The following is an 18,946-nucleotide window of genomic DNA, read 5'->3' as shown; positions in this document are numbered from 1 at the left end:
TGAACAAGTATTTTGTATTGTACCTATTATGTGTCCTCATCCTTATAGAGCCCTCATTAACACTTTGGTTTTCAAGAGTATACATATGATTGTTCACACAACATGTGAATAATTTCTTAAAATCATTAAGTTTTACAGTATAATCAACATTACTTTTACACTTTAAATTCATAGATGTCAAATGGTAGAATAAGAGAGTATCTTCTTCAAAGTCGTCTCATTTAAAATTAATTTTCCATTTTATCTTTAAATGAATATTCTGCTGACATTTCTGACAAAAAGTTATTAACGTATAATGATGTTTTGACAACAGTGATAAAAGAGGAAAAGTGCTCTTATAAATGTGGAATCACTTATAAAAGCAATTTTTGCTTTTAGGTATTATTTGAAAAATAATATGGAAACAGAAACCCTATGTTCAGATGAAGATGCTCAAGAACTAGTTAAGGAAAGCCAGCTATCCATGCTACAGCTAAGTACTATTGAGGTGGCCACTCAGCTATCAATGAGGGACTTTGATTTATTTCGTAATATTGAGCCTACTGAATATATTGATGACCTTTTTAAGTTAGAGTCCAAAACAGGAAATACTCACTTGAAAGAATTTGAAGACATTGTAAACCAAGAGACATTCTGGGTTGCCTCAGAGATTTTAACTGAATCAAATCAGCTCAAACGAATGAAGATTATTAAACATTTTATTAAAATTGCACTTCATTGTCGAGAATGTAAGAACTTCAATTCCATGTTTGCAATAATAAGGTAAGTTTGTACAAATATTTCTGTATGATTTTGTTATGATACTGAACTTGAAGCTGGTTTTCTTCTTAGGTATTAAATGAGCAGGAGAAGAAAAGTTCAATGAATATATTTTTATATAAGTATTGTTAGATTGAGCATATTTTCCATTTTGGTGATACAGGTTTTTTCTCCTTTTGTTTCTTCCATCTTTCAGTCACTTAAACATTTTTTGTTAAATATAGGTGGTTCCCTGCCCAGTTTTCTTCATCTCTCCCCCGTGAGGGATTATACCCTCTTGGATATATGCCCGATACCTGGTCTTTATCATCAGATTTCTGTACTGTGCATCAGGCAGTACCTGATTCACTGATTTGACATTGAAAAATTAATGCACTACAAATTGGTGATATTAATGCACTAATTTAAAACAGCTATTTTGAAGTGACCACAGCAGCAACAAATAATAACGCACCCATTTGGTGACCTTTTCCTGTTTCTCACAGACTATATGAGGTATCATTGACTGTGTTGCCACTCAAACAAGCTGGGCCATTAGAATTACGGAAATCCTTCAAAGTTTATAAACCCAGGAAGTGTGGGTGGTTACAGAGCTTCTGGGAACCTTCCTCCTTCTCTTCACTTATTAGGAGAATCTTGGTGTAGGTACTTTATTTTCTGACCCTCCTCCAGCACAATGCTGATCACAGAAGGATTCCTCCTAAAACAAGTCTAATTTTAACGGTGGAGGGTAGTAGTAGTGTGGTCCTTTTAAAGGTCATGTACTTGTATTGATAGCATAATAGGTACCGCAACTAATCCCATCTGTGCACACTCTCCAAAAATTAATTATGATTTCTTTCTAGTACTCACAAGAGATAAAATCTTTATAGCAACTTTTAAGTCATAAATCTGTCACGGTAATAGAAAACTCCTTTATGAAATTTAACCAGTGGATGCAATAGAACTAGACATTGTGGAAGAAGTATTGAATAGAGATTAATAGAGTGGCGTTTAGAATCAGGTGCATCTGTATTTGAATCTTGCCTCTTCCATGTGGTTAGCAGTGTGTCAGGAGAAAACTGAAGACCAGTTTCTCATTTGTGGAATTCAGGACTTAATACCAACTACCTCACAGTTTTTAACAGCTGAGTCTAAAACAAGGGAACACAGATGCCATTGATAAACAATTAGAAGGCTAGAAATTGATACTGTTTGTATAGGAAACATGGAGTAAAGAATCTGAGAGTTACCAGCTTAGTTTTGGAGTACTACATTAAAACAAACAAAAAAAAACCCCAAAAAGCTGATTGACTCCAGAAGAAATCTCTTTGTAAAGAGTATCCAAAGAATATGGTAGAGGGCTAAAAACCATATCTTAGAGGCCATCCTCACGCGGGTAAAGAAGCGAGTCCAGCCAAGGAACTAGAGTACTAATACAAGAGATAGTAGACAGCATAGTTATGATAGTCATTAAAATCAAGGAAAGAGAATGAGAGAGGATGGTGGAGAGCAGCCCCAAGATGGGTTAGAAAAGGCCAGGCATTTGGTTAGGAAGCTTTGTTTTGGCTAGGTTGGTTTTGTTATGAAGAACATTTTATTTACATTTTCGATAGTTCATATCAAGTTAATTGCTTAGTATTCCTACATTTTATATTACAAAATATAAAGAACATGTTAACTTTACAGCTGAGATGAAACAGGTGAATCAGTCACCTATGACTGGAATTCATAGCATATTTTATTTGAGTTCTCGTTTTCCTAAGTCTAGCCAAAGAATTGTCAGTTTTACTTATTATTTCAGATAACCTTTTCTTAGTTTCATTGATCTTTTCTATTGTTTTTTCTAGTCTCTTATTTATTTCTACTTGGATTTTTATTTCTCAAATGGGCTTAGTTTCTCCTTTTTCTTGTTACATACGTTAAGTAATTTTTATGAGGAATTTGTCGTTATCCATTTAGGTCCTGGAACTGCTCTTGAAGTTTCCCCCAAATTTTGGTATGTTGTATATCCATTTTCCTTTATTTAGAAGTACTTTTTAATTTCCCCTTTGATTTCTCTGACCCATTGTTTGCTCAAGGGAGTGTTGTTTAATTTCCATATATTTGTAGATGTTTTATTTTTCCTCTTGCTGTTAATATCTAGTTTCACGAATTGTGTTCAGAAAAGATACTTGGTATGATTTCAGTCTTCTTAAATTTGCTGAGACTTGTTTTTGGCTTACATGACCTAACCTGAAAGATGTTCTGTGTATGCTTGAGAAGAATGTGTGTTCTGCTGGTGTTGAATGGAATATCCTTTTTGTATCTGTTGTTCAGTCACTCAGTCCTGTCTGACTCTTTGTGACCCCACGGACTGCAGCACGCCAGGCTTCCCTGTCCTTCACTATCTCCTGGAGTTTGCTCAAACTCATGGCCATTGAGTCGGTGATGCCACCCAATCATCTCATCCTCTGTCGACCCCTTGGCCTCTTGCCCTCAATCTTTCCGGCATCCGATAGGTCCATTGATCTCTAGAGTATGGTTGAAATCCACAACATTTCCTTGTTGGTATTTTTGTCTGGGTGATTGATGCATTGCTGAAAGTGTGGCATTGAAGTCCCTTGCTATTGCTGTATTTTTTTTTTTCCCTTCAGATCTGTTGGTATTTGCTTTAAGATATTTAGGTGCTGTGCTGTTGAGTGAATACATATTTACATTTGTTATGTCTTGCTGAGGTGGCCCCTTTATCAGTATATAATGCCCGTCTCTTATTATCATTTTTGGCTTAAAGTCTGTTTTATCTGATATAAATCACTGTTCTTTTTTGATTTCCATTTGCATTGAATATAGCTTTGCATCCTTTCACTTTGAACCTGATTGTATCCTTTAGGCTGAGCTGAGTAGACAGTGTATAGTTGGATCTTTTTTTATTTACCAGTAACTGTGCCGTTTGATTGGAAACTTCAGTCCACTTACATTTAGAGTAATTTTTTAAGATTACCTATAATTTATTTTCGGTTGGCCTGAGCTTTCTCTGCTGTGTGTGGGCTTGCCCTGCTTGCAGCCTATGGGGGCTGCGCTCTGTTGCAGTGTGTGGGCTTCTCACTGTGGTGGTTGCTCTTGTTCTGGAGCACAGGCTCTGGGCACGTGGGCTTCAGAGTTGCAGCACACAGGCTCGGTAGTTGGAGCCCATGGGTCTAGGGCAAGCAGATTTAAGTGGCTGAGGCTCACGGACACTGGAGCGTGGGCTCAGTAGTTGTGGCGCTGGGGCCCAGCCACTGTGCGGCATGTGGAATCCTCTCAGACCAGGCATCAAATCCAAGTCCCTGCCATTGGCAGGTGGACTCTTACCCACAGCACTATTGATATGTAAGGACTTACTGCTGCCATCTTATTGTTTCCTGGATGTTTTGTAATTCCCTTCTTTCTTTTTTACTCTTATTTTTTACTCTGTTGCTGTGTTCCTTTGTGAATTGATACTTTTCCTGGTAGTGTGCATGCTGATTTTCTTTTCTTCATCTTTTGTGAATCCACTATGGGTTTTTGCTTCCTGTTAGTTACCATGACACTTACATGAAACCTCTTAGAGATGGAACAGTCTATTTGACACTGATAAAATTTCAGTCACATACAACTCTACCCCCTCTTTAATGTTTTCAGTGTCACAATTTGCCTTTTTCTGTAGTGTATTCATTTACAAGTTGTAATAGCAAGTGTTTTTTTTTTTTAATATTCTTGTCATTTAACCTTTATTCTCTAGTGGTTATTATGCCATCACATTTCATTGTTGAGAGTATTTTTTAGCTTAACTATATAGTTAATGTTTATCAGAGCATTGTATATTTGCATGTTTTCATGTTATTAGTGTAATTTCGTTTCATTTTAAGAACTTCTTTTAGCATTTCTTATAAGGCAGATCTAATAATTATGAACTTCTCGGCTCTTGATTTCCGGGGAAAGTCTTCTATTTCTCTAGGATAACTTTGCCAGATAGAGTACTCTTGACTGATAATTTTTTCCTTTTTGAACTTTGAATGTATTAGTCCACTCTCTCCTGCTTGTAAGTTTTCTGCTGAAAAGTCTACTGATGGCCTGATGGGAGTTCCCTTGTAAGTTGCAATCTTTTCTCTTGCTGCCTGTAGAATTCTTGCTTTCATTTTGACAGTTTTATTATAATGTGTCTTGGATTGAAATAATGGGGTAGTCTGTTAGGTTCATGAACATGGGTGTTTAGACCTCCTCCCAGGTTTGGAAATTTCTCAGCTGTGCTTCTTTAATAGCCTTCTTCCCCCTCACTTCTCCCTCTGGAACCCCAGGGATTTGTATCTTGGGTTTTGTGGGTTTTCTTCCATAATGGTTTCCCAACTTTCTTCATTCTTTTTCTTTTTTCTCTTCATTGGCTTTCTTCATTTTTTTCTTTTTTTCATGCTTTTTTTCTCCTCACAATGAGTTATTTCAAAGTTCCTATCATTTATATCAGTGATTATTCCTTCTCTTTGGTCTACTTGATGTTGCTACTCTCTATTGCAATTTTTTCATTTCATTCACTGAATTTTTCCATTCCAGAATACTCATTTGGTTCTTTCTTGTGATGCCTGTATTTTGATTATATATTGTTTTTCTGATTTCATTGACTCATCTTTCTGTTTTCTTATAGCTATTGAGTTGTCTTAAAACACCTGTTTTGAATTCTTTATTAGGTAAATTATGGATTGCCATGTCTTTGAATCCTGGAAGATTATTGTGATCTTTTGGTGAAGTCGTGTTTCCTTGTTTTTTCATGTTTCAGGGAGTTTTGCATTGCTTTTTCTGCATTTGAAATTGCTTTCATCTTCTTTAATTTTTATGAGTTGCCTTCAGGAGAAAAAAATCCTTTTGTCATTCCTATTACAGATTCTGAGACTTTCTCTCTGGCATTGTGTGGATACACCTGCCCCAGGCTTCTTGTTCCCTCTTGGGAAGAATTCTGAAGCTTGTATGTTTTTTCTGTATCCTAGGATGTACCATGTCAGATGCCAATACATCTCTTTTATTTTCCTAAAGGTAGTGCTACAGCTCAGATTTGTGGTTTCTTCTTCACCCACACACTCCAGCCTGCTTTCTGCGTTTTCCCTCTCTTCCAGAGCTTTCTTTTGGGACCTTGCACGGTAAGCCAGTAGCAGAGGTGTGGTTTTGAGCATAGTGAGCTGCAGGTACTCTTGGGTACGTCAGGGGGATTTACAATTGAGGTTTTCCTGTGTCTCCTGGGGAGCTTCCCTGGTGGCTTAGATGGTGAATAATCTGCCTGACATACAGGAGATCTGGGTTCAATTCCTGGGTCGGGAAGATTCCCTGGAGAAGGAAATGGCAACCCACACCATCCCAGGGATAGGAGTCTGGTGACCTATAGTCCTTGGTGTCGCAAAGAGTCAGACACAACTGAGCAGCTAGCACTCACTTTCTGTGTCTTCTGGATTGGCTTCCTGTTGGAATCCAGAGGCAGTTAGCAGGAACCTCATTCCTTTAATACCCTTTTGGAATCTTACATGCTACTCTTCTGATCTGTTCCCTCCTCCCACTCATGGAGCCTCCCACTTTAGTGCTCTGGATGCTGGAAGAGAGAATGAATGTCTTTAACAGCATCCCACACGGCTCGAGCAGGCAGACATTTCCAACTTGCTCTCCCTTTCCCCTGTTGGAGAGGTCAAGAGCCATCTAATTTAGGCTTGAGTTACGCTTTCTTGCCTTTCACGAAAAACAAAGGAGAAAAGGGATGATACACACATCTGAATGCAGAGTTGCAAAGAGAAGCAAGGAGAGATAAGAGAGCCTTCCTAAGTGAACAATGCAAAGAAATAGAGGAAAACAATAGAATGGGAAAGACTAGAGATCTCTTCAAGAAAATTTGAGATATCAAGGGAACATTTCATGCTATAAGATGGGCACAATAAAGGACAGAAATGGTATGGATCTAACAGAAGCAGAAGATATTAAGAAGAGGTGGCAAGAATACACAGAAGAACTATATTAAAAAGATCTAATGGCCCAGATAACCATGATGGTGGGAATCATTAACTTAAGCCAGGCATCTTGGAGTGCAAAGTTAAGTGTGCCTTAGGAAGCATCACTATGAACAAAGCTAGTGGAGGTGATGGAATTCCAGTTGAACTATTTCAAATCCTAAAAGATGCTGGTATTAAAGTGCTGCACTCAGTATGCCAGCAAATTTGGAAAACTCAGCAGTATCCACAGGACTGGAAAAGGTCAGTTTTCATTCCAGTCCCAAAGAAGGGCAATGCTAAAGAATGCTTAAACTACCACACAGTTGCACTCATTTCACATTCTAGCAAGTAATGCTCAAAATCCTCCAAGCTGGGCTTCAGCAGTACGTGAACTGAGATATTTCAGATGTTCAAGCTGGATTTAGAAAAGGCAGAGGAGCCAGAGGTCAAATTGCCGACCTCCGTTAGATCATAGAAAAAGGAAGAGAATTCCAGAAAAGTATCTACTTCTGCTTCACTGACTACACTAAAGCGTTTGACTGTGTGGATCACAACACACCAGAAAATTCTTAAAGAGATGGGAATACCAACCATCTTACCTGCCTCCTGCAAAACCCGTGTGCAGTTCAAGAAGCAAGAGTTAGAACCAGACATGGAACAAAGGACTGGTTCTAAATTGGGAAGGGAGTACGTCAAGGCTGTGCATTGTGACCCTGCTTATTTAACTTATATGCAAAATATCATGTGACATGCCTGGCTGGATGAAGCACAAGCTGGAATCAAGGTTGCTGGGAGAAAGATCAACAGCCTTATATATGCAGATGACACCACCCTTATGTCAGAAAGTGAAGAGGAACTAAAGAGCCTGTTGATGAAGGTGAAAGAGGAGAGTGAAAAAGCTGGCTTTAAAACTCAACATTCAAAAAACTAAGATTATGGCATCCGGTTCCATCAAATTCATGGCAAATAGAAGAGGAAAAGTGGAATCAGTGACAGACTTTATTTTCTTGGGCTCCAAAATCACTGCAGATGGTGTCTGCAGCCATGAAATTAAAAGACACTTGCTCCTTGGAAGAATAGATATGACACACCTTAGTGAAGTCGCTCAGTCATGTCTGACTCTTTGCGACCCCATGGACTGTAGCCCAACAGGCTCCTCCATCCATGGAATTTTCTAGGCAAGAGTACTGGAGTGGGTTGCCATTTCCTTCTCCAATGACACACCTTAGACAACATATTAAAAAGCAGAGACATTACTTTGCCGACAAAGGCTTGTATAGTCAAAGCTGTGGTTTTTGCAGTGGTCATGTACAGTTGTGAGATTTGGACCATAAATAAGGCTGAGTGCCAAAGAATTGATGCTTTTGAACTGTGGTGTTGGAGAAGACTCTTGAGACTCCGTTGGACTGCAAGATCAAATCAGTCAGTCCTAAAGGAAAATCATCCTGAATATTCATTGGAGGGACTGATGCTGAAGCTCTAATACTTTGGCCACCTGATGAGAAGAGCTGACTCATTAGAAAAGACCTTGATGCTGGGAAAGACCAAAGGCAGGAGGAGAAGGGGCCAACAGAGGATGAGATGGTTGGATAGCATCACCAACTCTATGGACGTGAGTTTGAGCAAGCTCCAGGAGGTGGTGAAGGACAGGGAAGCCTGGCATGCTGCAGTCATGGGATTGCAAAGAGTCGGACATGACTCAGAACTGAACAGCAACAGAAATAATGCTTCTTCGGGGGAGGAGTGATGCCAACAAAGTCAAGCTGTTCCTATCCCATTGCACTTACACTCTTCTGGTCTACTTCAGTGGAGTGCTCGAACTTATCCTCTGGAAACCTGGACTTCACAAAGTCCCTCTTGTCTGACTGTGACCAACCAAGTCAGTGTTCTGCATATGTTCCCAGTCCATAGCTGAAAGGGGCCGGAACCATTTCATAGTCTCCTCTATCTTCCCCACTCCCATACCCAAATCTGCCTGCCTATGCCCAGTATGCTGGTGGGTAAGTCTCCTCTCCAGTCCCTTGGTCCATGTTTCTGGGTCCCACTGTTCATGGATAGATGCTGAATTTTTGTTGTTGGGGTAGGGATGTTTTATGACACTATAACATCACTCTTTCCCCTTATCTCTTGACTGAATTTTGTTTTCTAATCATTTCTTAAAAATGCTTTTGGAAATGATATAACCTAAGCACTGTGGTGTTGGAGAAGACTCTTAAGAGTCCCTTGGACTGCATGGAGATCCAACCAGTCCATTCTAGAGGAGATCAGTTCTGGGTGTTCATTGGAAGGACTGATGCTAAAGCTGAAACTCCAATACTTTGGCCACCTCTTGCGACGAATTGACTCATTGGAAAAGACTGATGCTGGGAAGGATTGGGGGTGGGAGGAGAAGGGGACGACAGAGAATGAGATGGCTGGATGGCATCACCGACTGGATGGACATGAGTTTGAGTGAACTCCAGGAGTTGGTGATGGACAGGGAGGCCTGGCGTGCTGTGATTCATGGGATCGCAAAGAGTCGGACACGACTGAGCGACTGAAATGAACTGAAGCATATTCAAAATATTTTTCTGTTGCTTTTGAACTTCACTGTCACTTTATCTGGCTTTAAAGTTCTTTTCTAACATGTTATTTCTTGGGAACCTCATAGGTAATTGCTCTACAAGTAGTGTTTCATATAGTTGTGTAGGTTTCAGAGTTTACTTCCCATTTCATTTCCTTATCTCTGAAGTCATTTACCTTTCCATGGGTGTTTCTGCATCTCATTTAGTTTTGTGTCAGGTTCTCTGAAACTGTGGTACCTATTCTGTAGATTAAGTTCGTTTGTTCCTGGATGGTTTTCTCAAATTATACTTTTGAAGATTTTTTTCAGTTCCATTATTTTTGTTTCCTTCTTCAAGGATACCAATTATATAAATTTTAGATTGCCTTTGTCTTCCATATCCATTATTTTTTCTCTGAAAAGAAACTGAAAGTGTTAGTCGCTCAGTCGTGTCCGACTCTCTTCAACCCCATGGACTGTAGCCTGCCAGGCTCCTCTGTCCATGGGATTCTTCAGGCAAGGACTGGAGTGTGTTGCCGTTTTCCTCTCCAGGGGATCTTCCTAACCCAGGGATCGTACGCAGGTCAGCTGCATTGCAGACAGAGTCTTTACCATCTGAGCCACCAGGGAAGCCTATTTTCTCTGTTGTTCAACTCTGACCATTTCCATCGATGGCTTTTTGTCAGTCCTTTTGAGACACTTACTCAAGGTTTTAGCAGTATCTTTTTCTTTCTGTAGATTCCAGTATTGCCTTCTTTTTTCTGATAGTTGTGTTTTTTCTTCCAGTTTTTCCTGAACTTGTTAATTTTTTAAATCAATATATATTTTTCTTAAACTCTTATAACACATCATTGAATGTTCTTTGTTTACTTTATTAATTCATTTGAATCATGGATACTAGGGTCATTAGTCAGTCCCAGTTTTTATTGTTGGAACCTTTTCCTTCTTTATGGTCTGTGTTTTTCCTCGTAGCAGCATGTTATAGCTCCTTTATTCACTCCTTATTTTTGAAGGACATGAGTTTTCCTGTACCGTCTTATCTGCAGGAGATTCATATGGGAGAGGAGCCAGGGAAGTGTTCCAGGCGAGCAGAAATAGTGCTTGTATGTGAATTTTTTTTTACCCTTAACTTCTCTCCAGCAAATGGAGATACACAGTTTTATGGCTGCTTACAACTCAGTTTCTCTCTGTATCTTGTGTCACTATTAAACTGCTTCTAGCCAAGATGTATCACTGCATACACTGTTTGAAATCTTACTTTCTCTGACATTCCCTGGTGAAGAACAAGAGTCCAGCCCCTTCCTAATTCTATCAGTCTATGGACCCTGCTTTGTTGTTCCAAATAAGGGATTGCTGGTTTTGCCTTTGGAGTAAGTTACCTGCTTTAGAGCGCTATGGTTTACAGCTTCCATTGAAATCTTCAGCTGCAAGCCTCCTTTTTCAGCATTTTGCATACTTAGATTTGACTTGACTATTTTTTGATAGCCATTCTAATGTGTTTAGGAGTTACCGATATCTCTTAAGTTTTGGTGGAAATGAAATCTGCATTTCTCTTGTTCATCCTTATAGTTTTTGAGATTATTTCTAAGAAACAGAGGGAACAGTGATATCCTAATTCCACAGTTTAAAATCATAAGTCAAGAGAACATTTTAAATTCTGTGGTATAGCTAAAAGTCAGGTTGAGTTCAGTTCAGTCGCTCAGTCCTGTCTGACTCTTTGCGACCCCTTGAATTGCAGCACGCCAGGCCTCCCTGTCCATCACCAACTCCCGGAGTTCACTCAGACTCATGTCCATCGAGTCGATGATGCCATCCAGCCATCTCATTCTCTGTCGTCCTCTTTTCCTCCCACCCCCAATGCCTCCCAGCATCAGGGTCTTTTCCAGTGAGTCAACTCGTTGCATGAGGTGGCTAAAGTATTGGAGTTTCAGCTTTAGCATCAGTCCTTCCAATGAACACCCAGGAACGATCTCCTTTAGGATGGACTGGCTGGACCTCCTTGCAGTCCAAGGGACTCTCAAGAGTCTTCTCCAGCACCACAGTTCAAAAGCATCAATTCTTCGGTGATCAGCTTTCTTCACAGTCCAACTCTCACATCCATATGACTACTGGAAAAACCATAGCCTTGACTAGACGGACCTTTGTTGGCAAAGTAATGTCTCTGCTTTTTAATATGCTGTCTAGGTTGGTCATAACTTTCCTTCCAAAGAGTAAGCGTCTTTTAATTTCATGGCTGCAGTCAGCATCGGCAGTGATTTTGGAGCCCAAAAAAATAAAGTCTGACACTGCTTCCACTGTTTTCCCATCTATTTCCTATGAAGCAGTGGGACCAGATGCCATGATCCTAGTTTTCTGAATGTTGAGCTTCAAGCCAACTTTTTCACTCTCTTTCACTTTCATCAAGAGGCTTTTTAGTTCCTCTTCACGTTCTGCCATAAGGGTGGTGTCATCAGCATATCTGAGGTTATTGATATTTCTCCCAGCAATCTTGATTCCAGCTTGTGCTTCTTCCAGCCCTGCATTTCTCATGATGTACTCTGCATCAATTCAGTTCAGTTCAGTTGCTCAGTCGTGTCCGACTCTTTGCGACCCCATGAATCACATCATAAGTTAAATAAGCAGGGTGACAATATACAGCCTTGACGTACTCCTTTTCCTATTTGGAACCAGTCTGTTCCATGTCCAGTTCTAAATGTTGCTTCCTGACCAGCATATAGGTTTCTCAAGAGGCATGTCAGGTGGTCTGGTATTCCCATCTCTTTCAGAATTTTCCACAGTTTATTGTGATCCACACAGTCAAAGGCTTTAGCATAGTCAATAAAGCAGGAATAGATGGTTTTCTGGAATTTTCTTGCTTTTTCCATGATCCAGTGGATGTTGGCAATTTGATCTCTGGTTCCTCTGCCTCTTCTAAAAGCAGCTTGAACATCTGGAAGTTCACGGTTCACGTGTTGGTGAAGCCTGGCTTAGAGAATTTTGAGCATGACTTTACTAGTGTGTGAGATAAGTACAATTGTGTGGTAGTGTGAGCATTCTTTGGCATTGCCTTTCTTTGGGATTAGAATGAAAACTGACCTTTTCCAGTCCTGTGGCCACTGCTGAGTTTTCCAAATTTGCTGACATATTGAATGCAGCGCTTTCACAGCATCATCTTTCAGGATTTGAAATAGCTCAACTGGAATTCATCACCTCCACTAGCTTTGTTCGTAGTGATGCTTTCTAAGGCCCACTTGACTTCACATTCCAGGATGTCTGGCTCCCATGTGAGTGGTCACACCATCGTGATTATCTGGGTCGTGAAGCTCTTTTTTGTACAGTTCTTCTGTGTATTCTTGCCACCTCTTCTTAATATCTTCTGCTTCTGTTATATCTGTACCATTTCTGTCATTTATCGAACCCATCTTTGCATGAAATGTTCCTTTGGTATCTAATTTTCTTGAAGAGATCTCTAGTCTTTCCCATTCTGTTGTTTTCCTCTATTTCTTTGCATTGATCAGGTAGCTGAGAACAAAAGAGGAGACATTGAGTATATCGAGGCCTGACAGACAACAGGATTAGAACCTATAGAAATATTGAAAGCAGGGACATGAATGGCCAAAATTTCAAAGAAGGCTTTCAGTCTCAGAACTTGCCTCACTTATATTCATATAGCACTTGTTATCCCATACACCACTTTCAAATAAGTAATGTCTCCATAAAATTATTTCTAAGTAAAACATACAAAAACATTGTGATACTTGAAGTTTATTTTTAAGTTAAATATGTTTAATGGATTTACTGTACTTGTCATTTACATGCACCCTTAAAAAAAGGCCATATACAACCATTGGCACATAATGTAGTTCCTTTGAAGAAAGTTTTTCTTGTTTTAAGATCAAGGAGTCCCTTTTATTTTTTTATGGTTCTACTGTTTATTTCAACATATTGAAAAATATGTCTGCTTATTTTAGCTTCATTAGAAAAAACTGGTTTATATACTTACCTGACCTGTTTCCTCCCTCTCTTGCAAGCCTCTTTTTAATGTTCTTATTCTCATCTTCGGCAGTGGTTTGAACCTGGCATCTGTAGCACGACTCAGAGGGACTTGGGAAAAGTTACCAAGCAAGTATGAGAAACACTTTCAAGATCTGCAAGACCTTTTTGATCCATCCAGAAACATGGCAAAATACAGAAATATTCTTAGTAGTCAAAGCATGCAGCCTCCAATTATTCCACTCTTTCCTGTCGTCAAGAAAGATATGACATTTCTACATGAAGGTATTTGAAAGTTACTTGAAAATTAGCATGCTTAGTTTCAGCTAATTCTACAGAATTATAATGTATTTAATATATTTTTCAGTCTATTGATTGTAAGTCACTAAAAGCTTTACCTAATTAAATGTAGTAAATCTTAGGAAAAACCCACATTATTGATAACAACAGATGTCGGTTTTTACCCAGTGCAGCTCACACATAACCAAGATCAGACTTCCAACTTCTTTTTTTAGTTACTGAACACATACAGAAAAGTACTGCAAACAAGTGAGCAACTTAATGGATTATGACAAAGCAAACACTCAGGTAACCAGCACCCAGTCAAAGAACAACATTGCCTCCCTCCCAGCAGCCCCACTTGTGCCCCTTCCCATTTACCACCTTCATCTTCCCCAAAGATACTTGTGTTGACTTCTAATACAGTGGTTTTACCTGTTCTTGAGCTTTATATATCCACAGAGTATATTTTTTGTTTTAATTTTTGTTTTGGCTTCTGGATTATTTTGGTGAGCATTAGACTTGTGTGATGATATTCTTGCATGTTTTTGTGTGCAATTGTAGTTCATTATTCAAAACTATTTGCATTACATAAATGCAATACAGTGGATTTGTTCAATCTGTTGATGAGCATTTGATAGTTTCCACTGTTCATTCAATACAAATAATGCTGCTGTGAATATGCTTTCACATATCTCATACTACACATGCATTTTTGTTCAATATAATTCACAGTGAAATTTATGAATATTCATACAATCAACTTTGGGAGACAGTTTGGGGTTAATCCACTAAAGTGGAACACTGGCAGTGACATGAACATTCTTATTGTTCCTCGCTGTCTCAAGTACCTGATAAATTCATTCTTTTTATTTCTACCCATTTCAGTAGGTGTGTAATTATATCTTGATGTGATTTAATGTTCATTTCTCTGATTACTCCTGAGGCTGGACACCCTTCTGTATATTTATTTGTTCTCTTTTATCCATTCAGTTCAATTTCTTGCCTATATTTCATAAGGTTCTCTTTCTCTAATACACCTTTTAAGGATTTTGTGTAAGTCCTATATGTATATATACAGTATGGCTTGCCTTTGACTCTCTTAATATTCTGATGAACAACACGTTTTGAGTTTTAAAAACCTAATTTATTAGTCTTTTGCCATGTAGTCTCAATTCAGTCGCTTAGTTGTGTCTGACTCTTTGACCCCATGGACTGCAGCATGCCAGGCTTTCCTGTCCATCACCAAATCCTGGAGCTTGCTCAAACTCATGTCTGTTGAGTCAGCAGTGTATTTTATACTCCTCTTAATTGTTTTTTTGTGAGTGGTATTTGTCCTCCATTAACTTGCTGACTACACACTATTTTGCTAATTTTCTAGTGTTACACTATACATTACAACTTTGATACTTGCTGATACTAATTTGAATAGTATTCAATAGTACTTTTCTGTGTGTCAGGCAGTGCAAGAACTTAGACCATCCAAATACCCATTCTCTCACCTCTCGATTTATATAGTTGTTGCCATGCCTTTAAATCCCACTTGTTACTAATATTGTTTAGTAAAGTTGCTATTTATTTAGTGTGATGATATTGTTACTGTTTTTTCCCCTTCCTGAATTTCAAAGTTTTCCTGTGGTTGAGGATTTTTCTCCCTGTAAGAACACTGATTATTATTTTCTTACGTGCAAGTCTACTGGTTTTTGTTTATCTGAAAAAAATGTCTTTAATTAATATTCATTCTTAAGGCACAATTTTGATTGGCCTAAAATCAAATCTTGGTTTTTGTTTATCTGAAAAAATCTTGGTTTTTGTTTATCTGAAAAAATGTCTTTAATTAATATTCATTCTTAAGGCACAATTTTGATTGGCAGTTATCTTTCAACATTTTAAGATAACAAAATTATCTCCCGACTTCCACTGTTATTTTTCGAAGTCAACTGTCAGTCTTATTTGTTGTTTTTGACAGTAATCTACCCTCCTTTAATAGCTGCTTTAAAATATTCTCTTCTCTCTATCTCTGTTTTTCTCTAGTTTTGCTATTACATGACTGTGTACAGCACTTTGATTTTATCTCACCTGGATATTTTTTTTTTATTCTGGAATATTCTCCTAGCCTAATATCCAACTTGTAAATTATTTCTTCAACTATGTCTGACTTACTGTTAAATTCAACATCATATTCCTTATTTCAGTTATTGGTCTTTCCCCCCAGATTTATAATTTAAATTCATTTTTTATCTTCATGTTTTCTACCAGAGTTCTCAGTGTTGTTTTTTATAACCTTGCACATATTCACCAGTTACTTTAATGTCTGTCTCTAGTAACTCCATAATCTAGGTGTTTTGTTTTTTTTTTAATGAGTCTTTCTGTTGTCGTTTTTTTCCTCTTGCATTTCATTTCAATCATGTTAAATTTTCACCAAATGTACCTGGTTATTTTTGGCCAAATGAATGTTGTATATAAAAAAATTACAGAAACACTCTAGGATTTCAGACAATATTCCGTTTCTCCAGAGAGAATTAAAACTTGATTCTGCCAGGCAGCTAGGAGTGCTGGCAATCCAAAAATCACTTTAAACCATTTTCACATTTTGAGATAATGTAACATTGAACTTTTATCCAGTCTATATTTTGCTTATCTTTAGTTCCAGGATATACGTTTGTGCGTGTGTCTATATGTGTGTGTCTGTCTGTGTCTGTGTGTATCCCTTCAAGATCCCATCCCAAAGAACTGAAGATTTATCTAGACTTAAGTTGTTCTCTAACTTCAGAAGTCAGGGTGGCATTGCTCCGTTTTTCAGCTCATTATCACATTTTCTGAAATCAGCAGAGGCCTGTAGGTGGAGCACTGGAAATTCTAAACTTGCTACACATCTTCATTATTTCTTCAGATCCTCACTGCCTTGATAGTTTTTTATGACTCAACGTATTTCTTCTATTTTTGGTGAACTTTTCTAACTGTTCTCATCAGGTGTGTCATACCAATTAACTAATTATACTGCCTCTGATTTCATTATTACTTCTTTTTCTTAAGAAAATATTATTATTAGAGGCTTCAAATATATTTTCTTACATGTTCCCTCAAAACATGTTTATATGACTTGAAAGTATTTTGCGTTGTCAGTTTGTTTCCAACTCATTTTGAGACCTTGAACAGTTTGTATGTCCAATAGATAGGCACCACTTACTACAGAAAGGGAGCCCATTGTGTGTTCAGACCCATGTGGGTTTCCATCTTGGCTTCAGGGACTCAAGTGTTCCACAGAGACACCTCAGGGCCCACCATGGGAAATAAATAGGGTCACACCAGCTGTTAAAGATAGATGTGGAAAAAAGACAGTTAGATTACCCTTTGAGCATATAATTTTTTGCCTTGTGGTTTGAACTGGGTAAGCCCACATGTAGGCTAAGTCTGGTGTCATTCCTGTTCTTATCAAAGAAAAGTAGACCATTTTGAAAGTTGTATGAATTTTTTTCTCAGAGAACTACTTAATAAGACAAAATTTATGTAACTTATGAACAAGCAAATTTGTGTTTAATGATTAAAGTCATGATTGTAAATTCAAATTCTGGGGGAAGGGCATGTGCATGGCAGACTTGAAGATGTCTGTCCCTGTGAGCCATCCCTCTCTTAATTTTAACTGTTACCACTTGGAAAACAGACGTGCTATTATTTAATCCCCCACATACCATCCACTCTCTTTCTTCCACATAAGTCAGAAATTCTTATTTTCGTGGAATGTCTTCCATTTCTTAAGTGTTGACAACTCATTTTACAATTTTTTAAATCACTGTAAACCATAGCAACCATACTGGACTAGGTAAGCCCAAAGGTCACTCTTTTTGACCCCTGGTAGAAACCTAAGTTTTTAAGTGCTTTTAACTTTGTTGCCAAAACAATAGATGCAGGTACCTGCTTGAGTGAGCTGAGCATCTGGAGAGCTAGAATTGAGGAGCTGCACTTTTTACTAGGTGTGCCTGCAATGTAATGAAGAAATGGCTTTTAGAAACTATGCACAGTTTTATCACTTTCTAGTATTCGTAATCATTATTTCCGTAGGAATAGGATTCCTCCCATTAGGTCATTCCTTGAGAGTAGGATTAAACCATATATGGGTTTATCAATTCTTAAAACCAAAAGTGGCAGTTTGATAAAGGCTCTGATTTGTGCCTCCAGGAATAATGGCTTGACTTCTGCTACCTTTATATAGATAGTTTAATTTTGGGAGTTAAAAAAATTACTTTTATTCTGTAGGAAATGATTCCAAAGTTGATGGTTTGGTAAATTTTGAGAAGCTCAGAATGATTGCCAAGGAAATTCGTCAGGTTGTTCGAATGACTTCTGCTAACATGGATCCAGCTATGATGTTCCGACAGAGGTATGGCATTGAAGTGTGTAAGTGTTACAGAGTGGCATTGAAAGTGATCTTTTTCATTTATTGGCCATCTGCCATTTATTGTGCACTGTATTAAGTGCTTTATAATAACCTTTAAAGGTTGGTAGTATTGGCCTGCCCTTTACCTATAAAGAAACTGAAGCTCAGAGCAGTTAGATAATGTGTCCAGGATGACATAAATTACTGAGATTCGAACCCTAGTTCTCTATTAATTTTTTTGAGAACATATATAGTTCTGTATTGTTATTGTTACTTAAAATGTCATCTAACTTAAATATAAGTAAATTGCTGATCTTTTTTGAAGTTATCAGAGAAAACAGACACTTTCATCTGATTCTAACCACATGTGTGAAGTATTAATCTGCATGTCTTTGATTTTTATTGAATATTTTTAAAGTTCTATATCTATATAAGTTCTACTTTATTCTTCTAAAATATATTCCTTTGTCTCAAGTCAGGGTACTTATAGAAAGTGCAGATTTAAGGATACTGTATCTTTAATAAAAATGAAAATATTGTGTTCACTATTAACCTGATCTTCTATGAATGCTTTTTAAAATTCACCTTTCATGTAGTAACAAATGCCTCCTCAAATTATATGAAACTTAAAGTAAATTACTTTTCTTAGTAATTTTTATCTGATTTTCTTCTGGGCCTGTGTGTATAGCTTTAGTACCTAAGGGCTTTAAAAACGAAATGTTTGCCAAAGCAGACACAATTTCAGTGACTTAAAAGAAATACAGTCTACTAAGGAAACAAAAAGTTAGAGATGGAGTTGTAACCAGGTAGAATCAGCGTGTGTCAGGATTGTTTTCTTAATTTTTGTTTTGTTTAAACCACAGTTCAGGAGTCTGTTTTTAGAAGTAGTTGACCTGATGGTTGCTCTAGTTCAGAAATTCTCAAAGTATGAAGGAAGGACTGTGTCATATCTCCTTTTCCCTACCCAGTTGCCCACTTTTGCCCCTGATCACTGCATGTAATGAGAGGTGCCATTGCTCAGCAGTATAGAAGCAGAAGACTTAAGAACCAAGGACCAAAGCAAACTTGGAGGAT

At 38.0% G+C, this 18,946-nt stretch overlaps 1 protein-coding gene across 10 annotated transcripts in view; it reads left to right on the top strand.

The window, feature by feature from the left end:
• Nucleotides 1-18,946, top strand: part of RAPGEF6 (Rap guanine nucleotide exchange factor 6) — a 221,326-nt gene that overhangs the window by 178,641 nt on the left and 23,739 nt on the right. For all 10 annotated transcript variants that reach the window (XM_055430393.2, XM_055430398.2, XM_055430392.2 and 7 more), the window contains 3 exons: nucleotides 379-762; nucleotides 13,289-13,500; nucleotides 17,752-17,875. In XM_055430393.2, the coding sequence (XP_055286368.2) occupies nucleotides 379-762; nucleotides 13,289-13,500; nucleotides 17,752-17,875 (720 nt within the window). The remainder of the gene's footprint in view (nucleotides 1-378; nucleotides 763-13,288; nucleotides 13,501-17,751; nucleotides 17,876-18,946) is intronic.

This window comes from Moschus berezovskii, chromosome 8 (genome assembly GCF_049115385.1).
Source record: "Moschus berezovskii isolate FMDL1 chromosome 8, NW_MosBer_1.0, whole genome shotgun sequence".
Taxonomy (NCBI): Eukaryota; Metazoa; Chordata; class Mammalia; order Artiodactyla; family Moschidae; genus Moschus; species Moschus berezovskii.
This window is presented reverse-complemented; position numbering and strand designations above follow the sequence as displayed.